Source organism: Symsagittifera roscoffensis, chromosome 1, assembly GCF_963678635.1.
Source record: "Symsagittifera roscoffensis chromosome 1, txSymRosc1.1, whole genome shotgun sequence".
Taxonomy (NCBI): domain Eukaryota; kingdom Metazoa; phylum Xenacoelomorpha; order Acoela; family Convolutidae; genus Symsagittifera; species Symsagittifera roscoffensis.
Window position 1 is genome coordinate 76,827,574 of NC_087062.1, and position 24,293 is coordinate 76,851,866.

Sequence of the window (24,293 nt, forward strand, 5' to 3'; positions counted from 1 at the left end):
GCAATATCCTTGCTTGTCACAAGGGTAAAAATAAGCTTGAGAGCCGGTGAACTTCGAACATCTGGCGCAATCAAGGCAAGTTTTGATATGCATTTAGAAAATTTAAAAGTTTAACTGCAACAATATAAAAGGCTTTGAGATTTTCCAGGACTACGTTTCTAGCTAAGGACTACCGATACCAGCCAAAGATGGCGAATGCTGCAAAAAATATGAATTTCTTTCGCAAAGAATTTTATATTTAATGTACCTAAGCACTTATTATTAATTAAAACACACATCATAAACTTTATTGAGTTCGGCAAAATCAAATATACACATAATTATATGAACAAATCGACAAAAGAATAAAAAATATCAATGAAAAAGCCACAGAATTAATTAGTTAGCACCGGCATCTGACCAAAGTAAAACTAAAATAGAAGCTACTTTCATAGAAGTGAACCAATAAGCCTCAATAATGGGCTTCATTCAGCGAAATTCTAATAAAGCGAGTTTAATTTACATTAACATTCATAACAAACCTGCATGAATGTTTAATTGCCCTTAATCTGGACAAGCATTTTCCATTTAACACAGGAAGCTCATTCATTAAGAAAAGTATTTGGTAGCTTTACTCCTGTGAGCCGACATTCAAAATGTAATCTGCAAGGTTCATTGTCGTATTTGGAGCAATGGTGGTTGGGTTGATTAGATGGGTTGAATCGGCAGCTGTGAACGCCTTGATAATATCTTCAAAAGACATCACTGTCCCAACGATACCCCCTGTGACCCCAACGACAACCAAGATCACCACCAATACTCTGTAAACGAACTTCCTAGTCTTGGAAATGGAGGTGTTGGTGTGCAATGATAACTCCATGATTATCGCCGGAAGAGAAAGAGCCAGGCTCGAACTCGCAACTGACCCTAGCAAGTTAATGACTTTGTCTAAGTACGGAATAGCTATTGCGGCAATAAACGTGAACATAATTAGAACCAGTCTGAACAAATATTCCCGAATATCTTCGGATCCATAAGGGAACTTCGTGTTTACCCACGGCATTAGAATCCTCACAGGAACTACAAACTGAAGAGCATATGTGACGTACATTGCTATAGCGAACACTACTTTGGTGGCTGCAAAGTACCACTCTTTAGGCAAGTTGTATGAAATAGAGCCTTGTATGTCCTCGTGAAACTTATTGTATCCCAGGAAACCGAACAATAGGTACAGTAGAAATACGAACACCATTCCTGCGTTGAACACTGGTTTGAACTGTTCTGGTTTTCGCATTTTGTTTTCCAGTGGTAGCACCAGACCTATGCCTTCGACGCAGTAGATAGCTGTGCCGAAGAAGAGCGGTATGTTTGTGATAGACTCGAAGGCTGGCAGTTCGGATGGACTGGGAATATCATCGAACAATTCATACACGATCACAGCCAAACCTCCGAACAGAAGAACATTTGCTAGTAGTGAGAACACTGCCAGTAGCGCTAAAACAGGCATACTAGCTTTTTTTATCAGTGATTGACTGCACTCACCAGAGCAGCAATAAGTCAAAGCAACAAGAATAATTACAGTACCAGACACGGTTGCAAAAAACACGTTTCGAGTAAAAAAATTGTTTTAAACATGTTTTAACAAAGAGGCCAATTTGTGTTAACTAATTAGTGTTAACTAAACCAACTGTGTCCCAAAAATAATATTATTTGCGTGGCAATAATATTTGCGACTGAGATTAGAAAAAAGAAGGTTCTTAATAATTCACTAAGATGACGCTAGAGTAAAAAACAGTATTGAAAACAGTTAAGCTTCACCTGGTAAAAAAAATTGAAATCAGGTTGAAAAATTCTCAAAAAAGCAGTCAAAGCGTTTGGTCAAATTGACAATTTTCCAACTGTCTGCTGGCTACATTTTTTACCACCAGCTCCCGGGAAAAGATTATCTTCAAGAGGGAGGGTGTTGAAAAACGTACCCATTAGACAGTTAAAAAGTTGTCGCGCTAAAAAAAAGTTACACAGAGGCGAAGTTACACTTCGCACACAAGCAAAACTATAACACAAGCAATACCGATAACGCTACTGGGAAATACTGAAAGAGTAAAACATTGAGTCTACACAATGTTTTAAGTGACGCACGCCAGTTATGAGTCTACATAATTGCGAAGTAAGGCAGGCCAATTATGACACATTAGCAGTACCATTCAATTTGAAAAAAAAATTAACCAACTAACATGCCTCATTTTAAAGAGCGGATGCATTTTAACTAGTATACGAAAAAGTTCGTTAGAACATCCTACCCTGCCCCGATTCGAACCATATTACCTTGTTGCGGGTCTCCTTCCCTACCTCTACACTACAGATCCATGATACCTTGAAGCTTAAGTGCTAGTTGTAATACAATAATCTGTGTTAATATCCTTAACATTGGCTGTACTTAATAGCTGGTTATTGATCAAAATGAACACATTTTATCGCAACAATATTTGCGTCGAAACATTTGCGTTTCGGCAAAAAATAGTTCATACTATAACACAAGCTTTGCTTGTGTAAACAAAAAAACAATGAGATTATATGCAGTCTGTGCGCCGCTCTTTTCCCAGTTGAGTGCTCTTTGATTTCACTTTCAGTAGGATCGACGCCAAAAAAAAACGTACCAAATCAAGAATCCAGAATATACTACTTTTTACCGTTTTTCGGCACTTTCTACCCATTCGCGTCGTTCGATACCTCGTTTACGAAATCCATCGATGAGATTTTTCCACGAATGCAGTTCAGTTAGTCAAAGCACACAAGAAAATCTACCAATCAGGTGAAGTTGTTTTAAACACTAAATTATTCAGTGTTTTAAACACTGTGTTAAACGAGTTTTAAACAATGCAAGTTTTAAGCATTGCAACCATGGTACCAGATGCACAAAATTTTCCAGCCGTTCATAACTTCGCATTTTAATATGAAAAACCGCGAAAAAAAAACAAATCTTTTCAATGAAAAAATCAATTGTTCATATTTACTTAATGTGCAATGGGTACGATTATTTTGTCGCTGCTTTTCCAAATTAAATGCGAAAGTTATATAGTCAACATTTTGGAAAGCATGACAAAACTATTCCAATTTGAGATAACTGGATCAATAAATAATGTTTTGTTCAGCTAGAAAATCTAATAATTTAAAATCACTTTCGGATCTATTGGATATTCAGGTTTTTCTCTTCACGCCGTTTCCGATTTGATCCAGGAGAGCACATTTCAACTCCCTTCAACCTAATGAATTTGAATTGAAAAAAATCAAAATGTGCAACTTCAGCAGTATTATAACAACGGCAACGCTTGTTCACTAACCCAGGTTTCTAATGAGGCAGATGAGAACGACGGGTAATAGGAAGCAGGTGATGAGGATGTGGACATCTATATGTTTGTGAGCATCGTAGTCGTCCATGATAGATTGAACAGTTTCGGCGAAGAAGACGAAATAGATTGCACAGAAGCCCAGCTGGGTCAGAATCAACAGGAAGTTCACTATTGCCTTACCCCAGTGGCTGTGACGACGTAGACGCTGAAAACAGTTAAGAAAAATATTCAGCCAATACACAACGGAAGATACCAGCTGCAGTGCAAATTTGTAGCACAAAACTTTTTTTAGCTTAGTCCACAAGATCAACAAAAAAACATTTCACTTTTAAAAAACCAATTATCTTAGAATTTACGAGTAAGAATGTAAATAGATATTTTTAAACGCTGATAGCATTTCGAAGATTAGTATTTTGAAAACTCATACGACCTCAGTAGGCTCTTGCTTAGATGGCGAAGACAAAAAACTCTAAATCCAAAGTTTGATTTACCTCGACAATAAAAACCGACTCATTTTTTGAAAACACTCCTACTTTCAAAATAAAAAAACTATGACCTTGAAGCTTTTTGAATTTCTTCTTTTTGAATGATTGGCAATTTTTGACAGAATTAACCCAATTTGACAATTATGGATCCATGGCTAAATGTTTTTTGGGCTGAAAAATAAAATTCACTTTCAAAACTAGAAGTCGATCACGTTCTGGTGACTATTACGCTTTTGCTGTTCGTTAGTGGAGTTTGCCTTCCTTTTAACAATGGACACAGAGGCGAAGCTGAGCTTTGCACCACTTGCAACAATTATAGGATTAAAGCAACATGACGCTCCAAAACAAGCAAACAGAACTTCGATTAAGGTTATAATTGACGCAGGAGGTGGAGAAGCAAAAAAATAATACATTCCAAGTTTTTCCAAGAGGTCCTAGTAGGTTGAATATGCGCATTCAAAAATTGCTAACAGAGTCTTATCGATATCAAAAGTACTGCCGCATATTTTAGGGAAGAAATTCGATTAAAGAGGCAACTGAAATAAAGCAAACAGCTGAAACTCTTTCGTCAAATAAATTTTCACCAAAATCATTTTGGAATAGCATGAGCAAAGTGGACTTCATAATTCGGAAATTAAACCGACAGAGCTTCGTCGATAACCATGAATCCGAAAAACCATTAGCCCAAAATTAGTATCGAAACTCTCTTGTTATAAGCACAAAGGTTTTAATTCTAGTTTTAGCATACAACAGTAGTAACTAGTACCCACATAGTAGTTAAAATTGATTTTTCATGAAATTGAGCATGTCAGCTGCATAGAAGCATCAAGTCATTGAAATATTTTGTTAAACTAGTTTTTAACCCGAAAAAAGTACTTATTGCGATTTTATAACGCTTGCTGATCGCAAGTGTAAACACATAAAAAAGGATTCAGGCTACACGTCTCATCGCATCGCCAGTAAATGGAAACGATAAAAAAAACTTTGATAAAAAAACAAGATACAAAAGTTCCTGAACTCAAAAAACGTTGCTTATAACTTTGCAGCCAACCACCCTCCATATTCTACAGAAACAATTGGGGATAAGAAAAGACCCTTTCCGTAAATTACTGTTAATTAAGATCAGAATGAAAAAAAAGACAACAAAATTACAAAACAAATGAATGCAAAACTTCAAACAATTGCCACAAAAAAAGAGCTTGGATTGTCACAAAAAAAGAACTTGCAGAAAATTTGAAAAACAAACTCTGAGAGCCTTTAAAATAACCCAATGACATCGAAAATGAAAATGGTACGCAACTTTAAGATAACTGGATCACACCAAAAAGAACATAATAAAAAGACGCATGTGAAGGAAATAAAGAAAGAAACACAAAATTCATTTTTTCCTAAAACAATTAGCCAGAAAAAACCAGACTCCCGTGAATGTCGAGCGACACTCGCTACATTCTTATGCTGACAAAACGGTAAAAAGAAAAAAAAACAATATTTTCCGGATTAATTCAGAAAAAAACATCCAGCTAGAAAGCCGATAAAAATTGAGACGAAATCAGAATAGCCGACAAAAAAGTCATGTTATTTTTGAAAACTGTTTCAACTGTAGACCCAGTATCACTCCAGTAGCTCAAGACCAGCTGTTAACAATTCAACTTGGCAAAATTTTGCTGACCGGCAACTTGGCAATATAGGAAACAGAGATCATAAAATTGGAGATCCTGTCAACAATGTTATTTACGGGAAAAGTTCTAGTACTCCCTTGCAATAACCTTGCTTATCGCAAGGGTAAGAAGAAATGAACTGAAAAAAATCAAAGGTCACAAACCGCAAAAAAAAAATTGAGCGTGATTAAAATTTAGGACTACTTCTGAAAAAAAAAAAACTAATCAAGACCTAGATAAGATTAAAAACTCGTAATTAAAAACAACCAAAATACCGCTCAAAAAGTGTAGATGAAATAAAATAAAAACAAAAAAACGACAGTTTTTTTTTCAATCTTCCAAGTTTCATAGGAAAACATCACCTTAAACAATTTAAATTTAAAGAATTTTTCAGCACAACTGCAGAAGTATGAGTTTCGCACAACTTAAAATAAAAAATTAGCGGTTTGTTTCATAATTTTCAAAAACTTGCTTTTTTGTGAACCTTGATCGGGGATTTTTTTGTGCTACCAGCAAAGCAATTTTCATCATAGACGCAATTGTTTATGATTCACTGAAGTAATTTGTTAAATTAAGAGCACTGGCTTAATAGCTTTATTCGACCTAAATGGATTCAGATTATGTTTTATCAGCTTTGTTATTTTTTTCTGACACTTTCAGAATACAAAACTATTGTTTTTTTAAATTAAAAAAAGTCAGGTAGATTGTGTTGCAAGAAATCAAAATTGTGAAAAATTAATTGCTCGAAATTTTTTATAAGAACTTCTTATGACAATGTTTTTTTTTCTACTCCATGCGCGTCCCATTTATTATCGGCTTAGCAGCCGCTCGGTAAAAACTAAAAGCTAATTCAATACTGACGGTTATTCTTTTAATTTTTTTAAATTTCCGTCTCAATTTTTAATCGCTAGCTTCGCCTCTGTGTCAAATACGAACTTCATAGGCAAAGTTAAGAGAGCTAGATCACAACAAAAATAACCACCTGACAATTGGTAAGTTAGTAATGACCCCAAGGAAACAAAAAAACTTAAAAAAAAAACTTCAACTTTTGAATTTTAAAGAAAAAATACATGCCCCTAAAACTCTTAGAATATTACAAACAATTAATGACTGTGGCTTTTTTTGATAATATTAATTCAATTTGAGAAAACTGAATCAATAGATTAATTTTTTTACATGCGCTGGAAAATCTGAAATTTTAATTCCACTCTTGAAATTAATTAAAAGCTTCCTTCGACCTAAATTTTAATTCCACTCTAGAAAGTAAATGAAACGACCTTTAAAAAAAAAAAGTCAAACCGCGAAAAATCAAAAATGAGCATGAACAAGTTAAATTTTCCTGGAAAAAAAATCACTAAAACTATGCTCGTTACACGTGAAAAAAAAAGCCCGCGGAGGAAATGAAAACAAACACGAATTCATTTTCCCCCAAATTTTCAACTGAAACTTGAAATTCATAAATTTTTTTCGAAAAATTTTTGGCAATTAAAAAAAAACATTAGGCTTAGCCATCAATTTCAATCGATTTCACACTGATCAATCCTTAAACAAATATTTAAATTAAAAGTAAAACTAAATCTACGCACTTTTAGATTAAAAATTAAATTTGGGACATTGCATCCAAAAAACTGAAAACTGAATGCAATTTTTTTTATTTCAAAAAAGTTTTCTTTTCTAACAGAAAATATTGGCGAGTATAAAAACCATAAAATAAATTGATCCTCTAGAATATTAGGAAAAACGTACCTAGAAAACCTGCCAAAAAACTAGAGAACTAAAACAACCGGCCAGTAAGCCGACAAAAGTTTGGACGAAATCATTCAGCCGAAAAAAAAATCATTTTAAATCGGATTTTTTTTGCGATTCAGAGGTTAGTATGAAAATTAAGTTTCCCTTGAAACGACTAAAAATTAGGTCACTAAACCGATATTAATTAGCATGAAAAAAAAGAGCAGATGTTTTCAAGCAAATAAAATTTTAAGCAAATTGAAAAAAAAAATAAAATGTACGAAGTCACCGCTAGTGAAATTAACAGCAAAATTAAATAAAAACATTAAAAGCAACTACAATTGCGTACAGAAAAAAAACATAGCCAATCGAAGATTGTAAAAGATTATTGAACGCAAGTAAACATAAAAAAACACTGACTTTATTTTAAAAATCTCAACTTTCGAATTTCAAGGGAAAAAATAGATGCCCTTCACGTTGTTTGAATTTCAAGAACAATCTATGATTGGCGCTTTTTTGAGAACATTAAGCCAACTTGAGAAAACTGGATCAATAGGTATAGTTTTTATTCCGCTGAAAATCTAAAAAATTGAATTCAACTTTTGAAACTAGAAACCGTTCACGTTTTTTCGCGCCATTTCCACGTTCGTATTTGGAGAGTGCTATTTACGTCACTTTTAGCAGATCAATTTCAATTGAACTCAAAAAGTGCATATTTACCTAAGTGCATCAGTATATTAAGACTTTTTCCTGAAAAAAAACAAAAAAACAGCATGACCTATATAAGAGTATTCACTACGTTCATTACTCCTAATTATAAGATGTGGCAACTAAGCCGACAAAACCTAAGCCGACATAAGCAGGCAAACAATAAGCAGACATTTTTGTTGAAACGGAGTATTTCATGTCTGAAAAAAAAACAGGTCCCATTAGATTCGAACCTAAGACCTTTGCCGTCCCAGGCATATTCGTTACCTCCAAACTCAGTGTGCCGGAGACTCAAAGCAATTTGAATTTATTATGCGATCAATAAAAATTTACCATTTCTAATTTTTACCATTCTGTGAAACTTGTTTGCGGGAAAAAAGTTGAGAGCCCGATTGCAATACCCTTGGTGATCGCAAGGGTAATGCGCTATGAGCACCAACAAAAATGAACATCTCATTTTGAACTTCAAATTTTGCAACATATCAGATGTTCGACCAACTTCGAGGAAATAGTATAAATTATTAGCAAGTTTTTGCCAACATCCATCCCATTTGAAATGCTAATTGATCCCATAAGAATTAAGAGCAATGCTATGAGCATAGTCAACAGAAAGTAGGAAAAAGTTCTATGAACTAAAGGAAACAATAAAAAGACAACTTTTTGAAGCATTTTTCAACTTTCGAAGAACAAAACATCACACAGTGAAGCTCTTCAATGAAGCTCTTTAATCTCCAGAATCGTTTATGAAAGGCAATTTTTTCATTGAAATAACCCAAATTAAGAATTCTACATCAATAGGCTATTTTATGATCCGCAGGCAACTCTTAAATATAAAATCCATTTTGGAAACAAAGTCATTTACGCTTCCTCGCACTATTTCCATTTTAGAAGCACAAGAAAAATTTATTTCTCCATATAGTTGATAATACAAGCATTTTTGTAATTGAAAAGCACAATTCACCTTTCTTTTCGAATAGAGTTTGAATTGATCTTAAGGTCAAACCGCGAAAAATTGAATATGAGCACGATAAAAAAACATAAGCAACCGAAAAAACCGATGCGACCTAAAAAAAAATGTCATTTTATTTTACATTTACTTACATCCACTGTTTTAACGTTGAATGAAACTTGATTTTTAGCGCCGTTTCGATATTGGTTATTGAAGAAGAGTTCAGCTTGCAAAAAAAGCAGGCCGCCTGAACACATGGTCAATAACTGACCTGAATTGGTCCATGCCTTATGGCGCATTCGGCTAAGTCGCCATAGTCCATATGTGACACTCTCTCCACTTTGCAGAGGTGTCTATTCGCATCCACTAGGAAGTTCATGGCCACCAGAGCTATCACACAGATCACTGCCATGTAGATGGGTCCCGCCACTATACCCACGAGAGAGAAGGCGTGGGGCAGGGCAAGCAAACCACTCCCAATCATACCCTAGATTGAAAGAAAAAGACATAGCCAACTGACAGTTGAAAAAAAAAACAGTAACGAACGAAAGGAAACAAAAATACCATTGAGTTGATTTTTGAAAAACTTCAAATTTTGAATTTTAAAGAAAAAATATATGCCCTTATAGCTCTTTGAATTTCACGAACAGTCTATTGACTGAGGCTTTTTGATAAAATTATCCCAATTTGAGAAAACTGGATCAAAAGGGGATTCATTCATGGCAGAAGGGCCGAATGACAGGAAATCAAATTAGCCAATCAGATTTCATGACTCAAAATAGGAAACGTGACAATTCAGACAGTGCTTTGAACAGCTTCAAGTCTATTTATTGGCTGGACACTGTCTGCCAATTGGCCCTTCTGCCACGGGGGATTCAACTACGCTGTTATTACCGGTATCAAAAGTCTGACCTTTAGGAGATGCATGAGACACTGAGGAGCTGTGATCAAGTTGTCTCCGGTTCTCTCTTCTCCAATGAGCGACACAAAGCTGCCTTGTCTGATGCGGCTGCTGGCCGAGTCCACTCGTTTGCGGAAACTTCCCGGTTGCTTCTTTGGCTTCGTCTCGGCCTGTTGCAGCAGCTGCTCTTCTGCTTCGCTTACCATGTCGCTCTCGTCATGCGGTTTCAACATCACTTTGTTCTCATCCATGCTGCTAAAAAGGCTATTCTCTATGCTATTTTTCTACCTTTCTAAAATAGGCCGAGAAAAGTACATAAAAAATGCTGATGACGACTAAGAACTACACGGCTGTATTTAGTCAAATAGTATCAAATATTTATTTCGTTTGACTGACAAAGGTTACAAAAACAGGGACCTCGTACGAAATTCCCTGCGATAAAATCCCAAACATCGACGTGCATGTAGCACAATGTTCCGACCACACTGATTGGAGACAAGAAATTTTAAAACGAAGAAAATATTTTAAACAACGCAGCGAAGACGAGCTTCGCAACCCCAGCAGCACACAAACATAGCAGTGCAATCTAGCAGACAGAAATTGCGAAGGAACTCATTACGTAAGTAAAACATAGCAAACGGACAGTGTGAAACTAATCAATGAACGCAAGCAAACAATAAAAATAAAACTTTTTTTTTTGAAAAACCTCTCAATTGACACTTACGACTGACACTTTTTTGAATTAAACTAACCCAATTTGAGAACACTGGATCAATAAGTAGGCACATTTTTTTTTATTCCACTAGGAAATCTGAAAATAATTTGATTCCACTCTCGAAACTAGAAGCCGATCACGTTTTTCATGAACTATACATCTTTGCGGTTCAATAGTGGCACTCGCCTTCCTTTTTATACAAGAAATGAACTGAACTTAAAATTAAAAGGAAAGCACGAGTCAAACCAAGAAAAATAAATTTGAGCCTGAACAAGTTTTAAGACTTTTCCTGAGAAAAAAAAACTAAATCTTCAGCACCAAAGAGTCTGAACAACGTTCAACAACTTTTATTTTTCTTCATGTGGGAAAAACTACATGTACGAAAAAAAATCATTGATTTGCATTGAAATATATTCAATTAGAAGAATACAAAGAAGTTGAGAAACACAACCGTCAGCGTAAAAGTAGCGTTCCAAAAATTAAACAAAAACTGAGCCAATAATGCTGTGCCGACACTTGAGCCGAAAACATCTTTGTTGCCACGTGAAAACTGAGCTAATAAATTCAGAACTCAAAATCTGTACCACCCTGATCACCCCTCTTGGGCGCCAGCATTAAAGCACAGCTAACAGAAGGTTGGAGGAGTACAAAAGAACATGGATATCGAAGAAAAAAGATTGAAAAGTTTCGAAGAAAACGGTAATCACGTTGAAGCTCTTTGAGTTTCAAAGACTGTTTATGATTGTCAGTTTTTTTGTTAAGTTATCCTATTTAGAGTATATCAACTGGTAAAGTTAAATCAACTGGTAAAATTTTGGTTCCGCAGGTAAATCTAAACATTAAAATGCCCTTTCGAAACTAGAAGTCTTCACGTTTTTTTTGCACCATTTTCGCTTTCGTTATTGGAGAGCGCAATTTACTTATTTTTAGCAGATGATTTTGCATTGAACTCAAAAAGTGCAAATATACCTAAAATCATTTAAAATTGCATTAACTTGTATGCATGAACTTCTGAAGTTAATAGAGCATTTTAATTTCCTGGAAAAAAAAACAAAAAGTCATCTATCTTGAATAATTAACATTCTAAAGAATCTTGCTTTTACACTGACCAAACAATCAAAACAATATATATTCAGCGGCAACTGAGCAGACAAAACACGGGTAAACACCAATTGGCTCGAAAAAAAATTGTTTTCATGATAAACTTAGTGCTTTGTTTTAAAAGCTGACAATTATATTCCCCCTATACCAAAAAAATCAAAACTATATTTTCCTTTCAAACAACGCCATATCAAATGATTCAGCCATAATACCGGAAAAGTAGAATTTAAAAAAAAATCTTGTAATGTTCCTATGTACGTTATTTGATTGGAAAACGCACTTGCTTAAAGGTTCGTGCTGAAACACTAGCTGCTCGCAAGCGTAAGAAACTTTGAATTCCGTAAACCTTTAAAACGTTGCAATATATTGGCATTTTTGAACGCCAACTAGGGAAACTGTTTAATATGAGTAAACTGAAACGCCAGTTTAATAAAGTATGGATTAAACACGCATTCATGCACAGGCGAAGCTGAGCAACCCAAGAGATAGAAAAAAGAAGGTAAAAAAACTAGATCTAACCCACTGAAAAAAGTAGCTTTGATTAGATAACATGCCAAGACACTAGAATGTGAAAATAGCATCGGATGACAAGTTGACGCGCGATTACAAAGCCGAAAAACCCTGAGCAGAAATCCTTCAACTTGAAAAACTTTCCAAAGACTTTAAAATTAATAAAATGGCCAATCGAAGATTGGAAGAGCGCAATGAACGCAAGTAAACAGAAAAAAAACACTGAATTTGTCAAAAATCTCAGCTTTCGAATTTCAAAGAGAAAAAATAGATTCTCTTTACGCTCTTTGAATTCCTGACTGATAACATTAATATAACTGGAGTAAACTCGATCAAAAGGTAAAATTAAACTACACTTTCGAAACTAGAAATCGTTCACGTTTTTTTTGGAACCTTTTCCACATTCGTATTTGGAGAGTGCTATTTATGTCACTTTCAGTAGATGAATTTCAATTGAACTTAAAAAAAGCATATATACCCAAGTGCATTCATAAATGCAACAATATGTATGAATGCACATCTGTAGTTATTAGAGACTTTTATGCACATTTTACGACTTTTTCCTGAAAATAAAACTAACAAAAAATCAGCAAGACCTATATAAGAATCTTCACTACGTTCATTACTTTTAAACACGAAATGGCTAGAATCCCAGATACAGAATTTATCAGCTTTTACAGCGTAAATACACAGACCGAAGCTGCAGCTTCGCAAACACGAGCGAGAAAGTGGCAAAGATTTGGATTCGCAAAATCTTTAAAAAGCACAAATAATCAAATTTTGCATGTAATAATTTGGGATGTAATAAGCTGCCACCAGGTATATAACAAATGAGACTTTAAAAGCAAATTCCACATAAATTATGCAATTCAAAAATCTCGCGAAATACATTGAGTTGGAAAATTTCTGTAATGAGATTTTAATTGTTATTCTGTTGTATGAAACAAATAGCCTCAATTAAAAAGCATCAACTGTGTTAACTTATTACAGATCAAATGACAAAGCACATGCTATTATGATGCTAAAGCAGCTTTACTGATTGACAAGTGCCACTAAAAGAAGCACTTTTATTCGCGACTCAGGTTGGAAAAAAACTGCATCGTACTATCACGCTACGCTACGCTCGTGTAAAAAACAAAAAATCAAATTTTGTTACAAAACTTTTTTTAGTGTTTTAAATTCTGGTTATTTGTTTAGAAAAGGGCGACTGATTAGATGAATATTTGCAACAATGCGAAGTGGCATCACTAAAATGACGTTAAATTAAATTTCGATTGCTAAAATAAGGTTAAATTATAGTGTGAGTTCAATCTCTCGTCAATTTTTGTCTTTAAATTGAAAATATTCAGACCAGTTTTCCTGAACACTGAAACAATGTTCGATCATATTTCTTTAGGAAAGTGAATATTGCGAGAATAAATCATAAATCATTAAGTCAACCGAATTGAATGGAAAAATACGTTGAAACACTCCGCCTGAATGCGAATCTAACTCGAGACATTTTGTACAATTGATCAATTATCTCAGTTTTCTCTCAGGGGTCAAAGCATTGCTTAGTTTCAGACAGCAGGTGATCAAAAATTTTGGAATCTTTCTTATTTTAGCCCCAAGCAATTAATAGCGTTCTTGATATTCGTGATATTTACACTTTTACTGTTCGATAAAGGAATGTGTCTTCTAATTAACTAAAATAAAGAGAAATTAAAAGCCGAACTGTTAAAAATCATTCTTGAGTGTGAACAAATATGAACAAATTTCCGAAAAAAAACAAAAAAAACACCAAGACCTATATAAGAACCTTCATTACGTTAAGAGCCTTTACTCTTAAGAATTATTACTCATTTTTTGGATTTGTGGCCCGTAGAATTTTTTTGCTTCTTGCACAGTAACCGGCTTTTCCCCCTCACTTGTATGCAATGACCATCGAATGTAACTTAAACGTTTACTTCGAACCAGTCCCTGACATAAAATTGAACATTGATTTAATTTAAAGCAGTTCTTGGAAAGAATATCAAGGAATTTTGTTCTTTTATTGTTTTAAAACGTTGTTTACAACAATAGAACAAGTGGCAACACTCAAAACAATCAGCGTTAGTTGTTTCAACTATACAGCGTCATTATTTTCTCATTAAATTTCTACTAAGACTTTTTAGTACACTTTTTTCTATTCTTTGAACCAAAAATAAATTAAACACTAAAGGCTTGCTTATGCCTAGTACCCCTTCACAGAGGCGTCCTAATTCGAAAGCTGGCGAGGAATGATAATAATTGCCACTGCAAAGTAAGAAAAATCAGGCTGAGTCGGTAGGCTACTAATTGGAAATTATGACGCAGAATAGCAAAAAATGATGACTTGCGTCAACATGAAGCTTAATAAATGTTAACCGCACAGTCAGACTGAATAACATGCTGATTTCAGCATAAGTTTTCTAGTCACGGTTAGAGGGGTTCCAGTGTCATCCGCCTCCTGCAAGTGGTACTGGCTAAAGTGAAATGGACTATTTCCCCCTATCCCACAATTGGCCCTGCATTGAGTAGGAATGTGGGTTTAAAAAATCAGGGGTGACTTTGGGTTGACAATTGGGTTTATTCAGTCTGACTTTGAGGTTAATGTGTTTATTCTAATTTTTTCTTGTGTTTAGTGGGTTACCGAAGAAAAAAATCAAAAACGTTGGATAGAGCTGATTGAATAGTTTTGACTCTAAGTTCTCGTTTTATTTTTGGCGCGTACTCGATCATTAAAAATTGAAGTAAATTGGCGCCAAAAGACATCATAATTAATTATCACAAAAACTAAAAATTTGCGCTTGTGTGGAAGCTGACGGCGTCAAACATCTCAGGGAGCGTTTGCCAGCCTCTCCCAAACCGAACAGGTTGAGATATCAAGCAAAAACTTAGATCTAAAATTTCAAAGAGGCTCGTCCAACAAGAATTCGACCCCTTCATACTATATCGCTATATCACGATACCCATCCAACTAGCAACCAGGAGTAGCAATAAACATGTGTCTATTAGCATGCAATAATTGCTTTAGTTATGAGTTCCTTTAATCGAAACGAAATTGAGCATGCATTTTCATTGAGTGTTAAAAATCACATAGCAGTGGTACTTAGAAAACACACACCTGTAGCTGTCGTCCTCTGCATTGGAGTGTTCACCCATGTCTGTCGCAGCGGTGGATACACTAGACTTCTGCTGATGTGCAGCGGAGTAAGGTCTGAGAGTGGAACCACTGCTGTGTTGAAACGAGTTCGAGTTCCCTGTCGTGTGCTGCGACGCCGAAGTCCACAGATTGCTGCTGTTATTCCTGAAATAGAACAGTCAACTCTTTCAAAATTATGAATTCTAATACACTGCTTCTGAAGAACTGCAAAACACCAGAACAAAGCACAGAACACTGCAAATTACTAGAAAGTAAAAATAAGTGACTTGTATTTTTCCCAACCAAAACACGGTCTAAACATATGTATGCTACGATTACGAACCATGAAGGGGATTCAATTCATTATGTTTTAAAAATTATATCAAAAAATTCCAACCAAAAATCTTCAAATCATAAACTTTCTTAAACAAAAACCTATAAAGTAGTTTCTTATTTCATAACATGAGACTTCTAATACCTGTTTTCCTTCACAACTCATACTAGATGTATACTACAGAATGAAAACAAACTGAAAATTCAAGGTTTCAAACATCACTTGTTTTTTTATTTAAAAAAAATTCTTTCTGATAAGCTTATGACTTGATCGTACCGGAGGTGTAATTAAAAATTTATCAAACCCATTCTTTACTTAACAGGCGTTTTGCTTCACATGCTAAAGAAGTCCCTATGTTGACTTCTTAACTTGCCAATATACTGCAAAGTTAATTAAGTTAACTGAATTCAATTAAGTAAAAATATTCAATGCAAAGGTTGTAGTACGTCTTTATATCCATACTAACGATTAAATTAAACAATTAAACAGTTGGGCATGACCGCTTTTTCTTGTTTTCGTAACAAAAACTTTTTAAAAAGCTAATCGTTTCAAAGTTTAAGTAAGAAAACTTGAAAGTAGCAACCCTTTGGTGGGTTTTCCGAGGGAGTGCACCCTCTGGCCTCAAAATCTGACTGCTCAAATTCTTGTTTACGCAAATATGATAATTACTGTGATTTGTTTTTTTTAATCAAAAATAATTAAAAAAAACTCAACGAATGAAAAAAAAACTAAACAAAACCTGAAATTCGCAATCTTATTGTGGGTGCTGTCAAGGGAATCCCAGGCGTTGCAAATCTGAAAATCAGGGGCTCCAGAATGATTGCTCGAATCTTTTTACTTTCAAGATATGACAATTTTTGTGTTCCAAAAAACTTGCATTTAAGAACTTGCAAAAAATGATGACTTGCGTCAACATGAAGCTTAATAAATGTTAACCGCACAGTCAGACTGAATAACATGCTGATTTCAGCATAAGTTTTCTAGTCACGGTTAGAGGGGTTCCAGTGTCATCCGCCTCCTGCAAGTGGTACTGGCTAAAGTGAAATGGACTATTTCCCCCTATCCCACAATTGGCCCTGCATTGAGTAGGAATGTGGGTTTAAAAAATCAGGGGTGACTTTGGGTTGACAATTGGGTTTATTCAGTCTGACTTTGAGGTTAATGTGTTTATTCTAATTTTTTCTTGTGTTTAGTGGGTTACCGAAGAAAAAAATCAAAAACGTTGGATAGAGCTGATTGAATAGTTTTGACTCTAAGTTCTCGTTTTATTTTTGGCGCGTACTCGATCATTAAAAATTGAAGTAAATTGGCGCCAAAAGACATCATAATTAATTATCACAAAAACTAAAAATTTGCGCTTGTGTGGAAGCTGACGGCGTCAAACATCTCAGGGAGCGTTTGCCAGCCTCTCCCAAACCGAACAGGTTGAGATATCAAGCAAAAACTTAGATCTAAAATTTCAAAGAGGCTCGTCCAACAAGAATTCGACCCCTTCATACTATATCGCTATATCACGATACCCATCCAACTAGCAACCAGGAGTAGCAATAAACATGTGTCTATTAGCATGCAATAATTGCTTTAGTTATGAGTTCCTTTAATCGAAACGAAATTGAGCATGCATTTTCATTGAGTGTTAAAAATCACATAGCAGTGGTACTTAGAAAACACACACCTGTAGCTGTCGTCCTCTGCATTGGAGTGTTCACCCATGTCTGTCGCAGCGGTGGATACACTAGACTTCTGCTGATGTGCAGCGGAGTAAGGTCTGAGAGTGGAACCACTGCTGTGTTGAAACGAGTTCGAGTTCCCTGTCGTGTGCTGCGACGCCGAAGTCCACAGATTGCTGCTGTTATTCCTGAAATAGAACAGTCAACTCTTTCAAAATTATGAATTCTAATACACTGCTTCTGAAGAACTGCAAAACACCAGAACAAAGCACAGAACACTGCAAATTACTAGAAAGTAAAAATAAGTGACTTGTATTTTTCCCAACCAAAACACGGTCTAAACATATGTATGCTACGATTACGAACCATGAAGGGGATTCAATTCATTATGTTTTAAAAATTATATCAAAAAATTCCAACCAAAAATCTTCAAATCATAAACTTTCTTAAACAAAAACCTATAAAGTAGTTTCTTATTTCATAACATGAGACTTCTAATACCTGTTTTCCTTCACAACTCATACTAGATGTATACTACAGAATGAAAACAAACTGAAAATTCAAGGTTTCAAACATCACTTGTTTTTTTATTTAAAAAAAATTCTTTCTGATAAGCTTATGACTTGATCGTACCGGAGGTGTAATTAAAAATTTATCAAACCCATTCTTTACTTAACAGGCGTTTTGCTTCACATGCTAAAGAAGTCCCTATGTTGACTTCTTAACTTGCCAATATACTGCAAAGTTAATTAAGTTAACTGAATTCAATTAAGTAAAAATATTCAATGCAAAGGTTGTAGTACGTCTTTATATCCATACTAACGATTAAATTAAACAATTAAACAGTTGGGCATGACCGCTTTTTCTTGTTTTCGTAACAAAAACTTTTTAAAAAGCTAATCGTTTCAAAGTTTAAGTAAGAAAACTTGAAAGTAGCAACCCTTTGGTGGGTTTTCCGAGGGAGTGCACCCTCTGGCCTCAAAATCTGACTGCTCAAATTCTTGTTTACGCAAATATGATAATTACTGTGATTTGTTTTTTTTAATCAAAAATAATTAAAAAAAACTCACCGAATGAAAAAAAAACTAAACAAAACCTGAAATTCGCAATCTTATTGTGGGTGCTGTCAAGGGAATCCCAGGCGTTGCAAATCTGAAAATCAGGGGCTCCAGAATGATTGCTCGAATCTTTTTACTTTCAAGATATGACAATTTTTGTGTTCCAAAAAACTTGCATTTAAGAACTTCATGTAATTTGAAAATTTCAATTCAAGAGTAAAATACTGTCAGAATATTCCCAGGGAATGCAAATCTGGCCGATTTTTACTTGACGATAAGTTTTTTTCCAAATGTATTAAAAATAACTCAACAGTGGAGTATTCACACGGACTGCAAATCTGACTTCTAAATGATATTTTGTAGTTTCAGAGATCTGCCGATTTTGATAATTTTTCAAAAAAAAAAGCAAAAAACTTTCAAAAGTAAAATAATACTGTATGAAAATTGAAATCGAAAAACTCAACCCTATGATATGGTGCTTTCAGTTCAGGGTACTACCAAGGTTTCAAAATCCGAATTCTTATCATTAAAACTCTAAAAATATAAGGCTATGCCAATTTTGATGTTTCTTTTCAAACATTTTCACTTAAACTTATTGAAAAATAAAAATACGAGGAAAGAAACTGTGTTTCTTGGTCAATTACGCTGGGTTAAAAAACTAAGGGCAGCAAATGATGCACGTACAGGCTAATGAGATTAAATAACTATAGACAAGAACCAAAATTATGATAATACAAAAATATAAGAAAAAAAAAGAATCAACACTTAACAAAATCAGTCAATTTGAAACTGTAATAAATATCGAAACTCAAGTTGTATGCTATCGGCATTTTAGGGTTTGCATGCTATCGGCATTTTAGGTCTTAATTAAAATACGACGATCTGAAACCCAGTAATTTTTGGATATGATAAATCTAGCGCTGAAGAACTTAAAGTTTGAGTTTTTTACACTGCGGCGAAGCCAAGCTTCGTGCCACTTACTATACCGCATAAAAATAGCATCACAAACTAGCAGACTTAAAAAGGAGGCCACTAAGTCTGAAAGATAAAAAAACTCAAAAACAAAACAACCAAAAAAAATCAAAGAGTTGTCTGGAATGACGTTGTTTTCACGAAAAGCAAGTATAGAAAAACAATCAACGGCGTTGAATGAAAATTCAAAAACAATTATCGAGAGGACAATACTTAGGTAAATTCGAGAAGAAACGAAAAAAAAATTGTCATGAAAAACTTTCAACTATTAACTATATTCTGACTTTTAGCAATTTGTGCTATTCGGAGGGGAGCGTTAAAATTATGTTTCCCCTTAAACGACTCGAAATTAGGTCAGTAATTCGATAAAAACAGGCTGAAATCATTTGGACTGACTAAAACTTTTTAAGCGAAACAAAAAAGGAAATACGAAGTAAAGGTACAAAATATGACAAACTGCAGAAAAAATCAAAATGAACTTTGCGTGCTGCAAACAAAAACGATGCACAGATATGCCAACTAAGCCGATAAAACATAAGCAGACAAATAATAGGTCGTTTGAAAACAAAAACACATGTCCAGGTCAAATTCGAACCCAGGAAAATGGCCGTCTCAGGAGTATTAATTTCCTCCAGGCTAAGGGTACCGCACACGCTAAGAATTTTTAGAACTCGTTATGAGCCAGTGTACCACCAGGAGTAATTTTTTCAATTTTAGTTAACATTTCAGTTATTCGAGATGTGTACAAAGTTTTGATAACAAGTATTGATACAGAGGCGAAGATTCGCTTCCCAAACATTAGCGAGAACACGAAAAATAAGCAGCTCAAGAAAATGCAATAGGAAAAATAGAAATAAGCCTCGAATTACAAAAACTCGGCTAGGTCTAGGATTCGATCTGCGACCTACTACAATCAAGAGGTTTTGAGTCCCACGTACTAGACACTTAACCACACACGCCAAACCACCGACAAACATTGGTCACGAATAAAACTGCTACATATGCTAATAAATTGCCAATGCTATTCAGCAAAAGTGGCACCAAATACTATAGATACAATTTTGCAAGTGATAATTTGGAATATAACAAACAGAAGGCACCCACACTAACTTTGCAGGTAATAAATCACAAAGTACAAGCCACATTATGTAAAATTAATGCCTTGCAAAAAATGCGAGATAAAGTGAGCAAGAAAATTTCAAATCGAGTTTTTATGATTGTTATGTTCTATAAAACAAATAGCTTTTTTCGGTTCACTTTATGGATTAAAAACGCATCAACTGTGTTAAATTAGTATTCGAAAGTCAAAGCACATGCAATCAAAAAGTGGCACCAATATTTGCGACTGAGGTAAGAAAAAAAGAAGGTTCTTAATAATTCAATAAATTGACGCTAGAGTAAAAAACAGTATTGAAAACAGTTAAGCTTCATCTGTTAAAAAAATTTTGAAATCAAGTTGAATAATTCTCAAAAAAGGAGTCTAAATGTTTGGTCTAATTGACAATTTTCCAACTGCCTGCTGGCTACGTTTTTTACCACCAGCTCCAGGAAGAAGATTTTCTTCAAGAGGGAGGCGGTATTGAAAAATGTAGCCCATTGGACAGTTAGAAAGTTGCCAATGAGCCCAAACACATGAACCGTTAATTTTGGAAATTTTCAAATCAACGTCAAGTTTTTCAAAACACAGGCGAGAAAACGGTTAAGTAGCGCTGAAAAAAAATTGTACACAGAGGCGAAGTTGCACTTCGCATAAACAAGCAAAAAAAAGACGGGAAAAATTGAATGAACCAAACTTTGAACCTACAAAAGTTTTGAGTGACGCACGCAAATAATGAGTCTATATAATTACTAAGAAACGCACGCCAATTATGACGTATCAGCAGTACCACTAAAATTGAAAAAAAATTACCATTTAACATGCCTCAAATTATAGAGCGGACGCATTTCAATTAGTATACGAAAAAATTCATTTCAATTATTTTTGCTCTTATTTTGCTGCAGGCCTCCTTCCCTACCTCTACACAACAGATCCATGATACCTTGAAGCTAAATGGCTTTTTGTAATATAATAGTTAACAGTCTGTGTTATATCCTGAGAATTGGCTATACTTAATAGCATGTTATTGATCAAAATGAACACAATTTGTCGCAACAATATTTGCGTCGCAACAACATTTGCGACTCAGGTTGAAAAGAAAGAGAGTTCATACTATCACACAAGCTTTGCTTGTGTAAAAAGTAAATTAGATAGAAAAAATGAAGAGAGTTTGTGCAGGAATCGAACATCCGACCTTGAAATTAACGGTCACACATCCTCGCGGCTGCATCATGTTCGCTTGACAAACGTACAACACTAGCCGCTAATAAACCAGACACAAAGATGTAAGGGTATGCAGCAAAACAGCCACATATAATGCTAGTGCTGCTAAGGAACACGTCCCTCATTACGAGGGTCGTGTTTTCGTTTACCACTTTGCTCAGGGTTGGAGGGGCCACAGTGTCCTTCGCCTCCTCAAGATGGGGCAGTCCACGTAGAATTGATGACATTCCCCTAACCCATTGAATTTTTGTGAAAAATAAAAAAAAATCACTCAATGCCATTTCATTAAAACCAAAAATATTTTAGCAGCCATATTTGGACGCCAGCTTTGCAACGCCTTAGTGTACCCTGACAGTACCTATCTTAGGTTTGACAATTTCAGGTTCGATTGAAATTTTTACATATAAATTTTGGGAAAAAAAACTAAAAATCACAAAAAAAACGCCATATCTCGAGAACTAAAAAGATCTGAGGGTTCATACTTGAACGCCAGATTTGCAACGCCTCCGTGTGCTCTGACAGCACGCCACTATAGAGTTGAGAGTTGCAAGTTCGATAACTTAATTTATAATCTAATTTTTTTTTTAAAATCACAAAAAACACCATATTACTAAAACCAAAAGGATTTGAGGAGTCATACTTGATGGATGAGCCAAACTTTGAGTCTGCAAAATGTTTAAAGTGACGCTCGCCAATTATGAGTCTACATAATTACTAAGTGACGCAAGCCAATTATGACGCAGCATTAGCTGTACCAGTGCAATTTGAAAAAAAAGTTACCAACTTACATGCCTCAATTTATACAGCGGACGCATTTTAACTAGTACTTACATGCCTCAATTTATGCAGCGAACGCATTTTAACTAGTATACGAAAAAATTCATTAGAAACATCCGACCCTGCCCATGATTGGACCCTCTTATTTTGTTGCGGGTCTCCTTCCCTACCTCTACGCTACAGATCCATGATACCTTAAGGCTTAAGTGCTCTTTGTAATATAACAGTCTGTGTAAATCCTGAGAATTTGCTGTACTTAATAGCATATTACTGATCAAAATGAATACTTTCAAAATGAACACATTTTGTCGCAACAATATTTGCGCCGCAACAATATATGCGTCGCAACAATAATTGCGACTTGGGTTGGAAAAAAAGAAGTCACACTATCACACAAGCAGGGGCGGATCTAGGATTTTCTCGAGGGGGGGGCGGATTTTCAAAAAATTTTCCAAAATTTTGACGACCTTTTTTTTTTTTTAGGTCGACCAAATTGATTTTTCGAGCTCTCCCAAAGCACTGTTTAGCCCCTATTTTGACAAAATTTTCTGCGCCGCAGGCAAATTTTTGAAAAAACAGTCAAAAAAGCCGTTTTTGGGCACTTTTTGAAAAATTTAGACAAAAAATAGCGTTTTTTTTGGCGCGCGCTCCCCCTCAAAGTTAGTATATATTGGCGCCGAAGGCGCCTTTAGAAAAATTTTAGGGTCGGTCTGCCAAAAATGGATTTCTGAAAAAGTATCAAAGGGGGGCCCTTTGGGTCGGCAGGGGGTCGAATCCCTGAGGGGGGGGGCGTCCGCCCCCCCCCCTAAATCCGCCCCTGCACACAAGCTTTGCTTTTGCCAAAAGTAAATTCGACAGAAAAGGTGAAAAAAACTGTGCAATAATCGAACATCCGACCTTGAAATTAAGGGTCACACATCCTCGCCGCTGCACCATGTTCGCTTGACAAACGTACAACACTAGCCGCCAATAAAACAGACTTAAAGATGTAATGCTATGCAGCAAAAGAGCCAAATATAATGCTATTGCTGCTAAGGAACACGTCCCTCATTACGAGGGTCGTGCGTTCGAATCCCACTTTGCTCAGGGTTGAAGGGGCCACAGTGGCAAGGTGGGACAGGCTACGTAGAAATTGACGACGTCCCCCATTGACATGCTTTGAGTAGGACCGGGGGACTTTTCAAAAAAGCTCTTTTTATATGAGAATTGGGTTGGAAAAAAGTGGACATTGTAATATGAAAAACAACGTACTTCCCAGACAGGCGTTGCTGACTGTTCGTTCTTTGACTGTAAGACTAAGTTTTATGAGCTTACCTTCGCAAGTCAGATTGGCTCAGATCAATGAGGACCTGATCATCCTCGTCCTCTGCTTCCCTCGTGCTCATCTCGTCATGACTATCCTCTTCAGAGGAGTTAGTCACCAGAGGAGCCTTGTCCCCGATACGGTTGCCGTCTGGCATAATTCAGCCACTTTAGTCTACATTGTATCTCAGAGTTGGCAATTTTTTTTATATAATTCAAAATAGCTTATTCAATGATGAAATAATCATTAGTAAACATCTTTTACAGCAAAAAAGATTCATTTCACTCACATATCATACGCCATATTTTTCATGGCCAGCTCTTGAAATTAAACCACAGTATTCTCAAACCTATAAAATAAAGATTCAAGCAAATCCATTGTTAAGAATAACTAAAACAACTATATTTTTCATTCATTACTTTTTTTTGCCAACCCTGTTGCTATTATATCTCTCAGTTGACGAAGTTAATTAACTATTATGTTCTCCGCCAGGTCCCGAGATCCCGAAAGGTACAATTGTCGCAACCCCAAAAATATTTCTTTTGTTGTGACAACGTAAATCTGAAAATCACCTAATTTGAAGAGAAAATGAACCAAATATTGGTCAATGTCAAGTGACCAGGCTACAATTCT

General features: G+C 35.3%; 3 protein-coding genes across 4 annotated transcripts in view; 1 reads left to right on the forward strand and 2 right to left on the reverse strand.

Annotated features, from left to right (window-relative positions):
- The window catches only part of LOC134849377 (kelch domain-containing protein 1-like), a 381,010-nt gene that overhangs the window by 176,080 nt on the left and 180,637 nt on the right, over positions 1-24,293 (forward strand). The gene's annotated exons all lie outside the window — the stretch shown is intronic.
- LOC134849267 (proton-coupled amino acid transporter 1-like) lies at positions 272-15,387 on the reverse strand. Of its 2 annotated transcripts, none has more exons than XM_063866497.1 (5): positions 15,209-15,387; positions 9,770-10,010; positions 9,129-9,344; positions 3,321-3,534; positions 272-1,473 (listed from the first exon to the last, which is right to left on the reverse strand). In XM_063866497.1, the coding sequence occupies exons 1-5, from the start codon at positions 15,244-15,246 to the stop codon at positions 611-613; spliced, it is 1,572 nt and encodes a 523-aa protein (XP_063722567.1). In that variant the 5' UTR covers positions 15,247-15,387; the 3' UTR covers positions 272-610. The 2 variants fall into 2 exon arrangements, with proteins under 2 accessions (XP_063722567.1, XP_063722566.1); XM_063866496.1 differs by having other exon boundaries at positions 9,770-10,013.
- Positions 15,430-24,288, reverse strand: LOC134839930 (uncharacterized). The gene is made up of 4 exons (XM_063855562.1): positions 24,135-24,288; positions 23,672-23,834; positions 17,236-17,418; positions 15,430-15,451 (listed from the first exon to the last, which is right to left on the reverse strand). Exons 2-4 carry the CDS (start codon positions 23,815-23,817, stop codon positions 15,430-15,432), a joined length of 351 nt encoding a protein of 116 aa, XP_063711632.1. The 5' UTR covers positions 23,818-23,834; positions 24,135-24,288.

Bases quoted from the DNA above. Each gene is read 5' to 3' on its own strand.
- LOC134849267 (XM_063866496.1), bottom strand. From the start codon at position 15,246: ATGGGTGAACACTCCAATGCAGAGGACGACAGCTACAG. The intron at 10,014-15,208 runs GTGTGTGTTTTC...TAGCCTTTTTAG, and splicing joins GCAGAGGACGACAGCTACAG to CAGCATGGATGAGAACAAAG. The intron at 3,535-9,128 runs GTCAGTTATTGA...AACTGTTTTCAG, and splicing joins TAAGGCATGGACCAATTCAG to CGTCTACGTCGTCACAGCCA.
- LOC134839930 (XM_063855562.1), bottom strand. From the start codon at position 23,817: ATGCCAGACGGCAACCGTATCGGGGACAAGGCTCCTCTGGTGACTAAC. The intron at 17,419-23,671 runs GTAAGCTCATAA...GTTCTATTTCAG, and splicing joins AGCCAATCTGACTTGCGAAG to GAATAACAGCAGCAATCTGT. The intron at 15,452-17,235 runs GTGTGTGTTTTC...GGTGTTTTGCAG, and splicing joins GCAGAGGACGACAGCTACAG to TTCTTCAGAAGCAGTGTATT.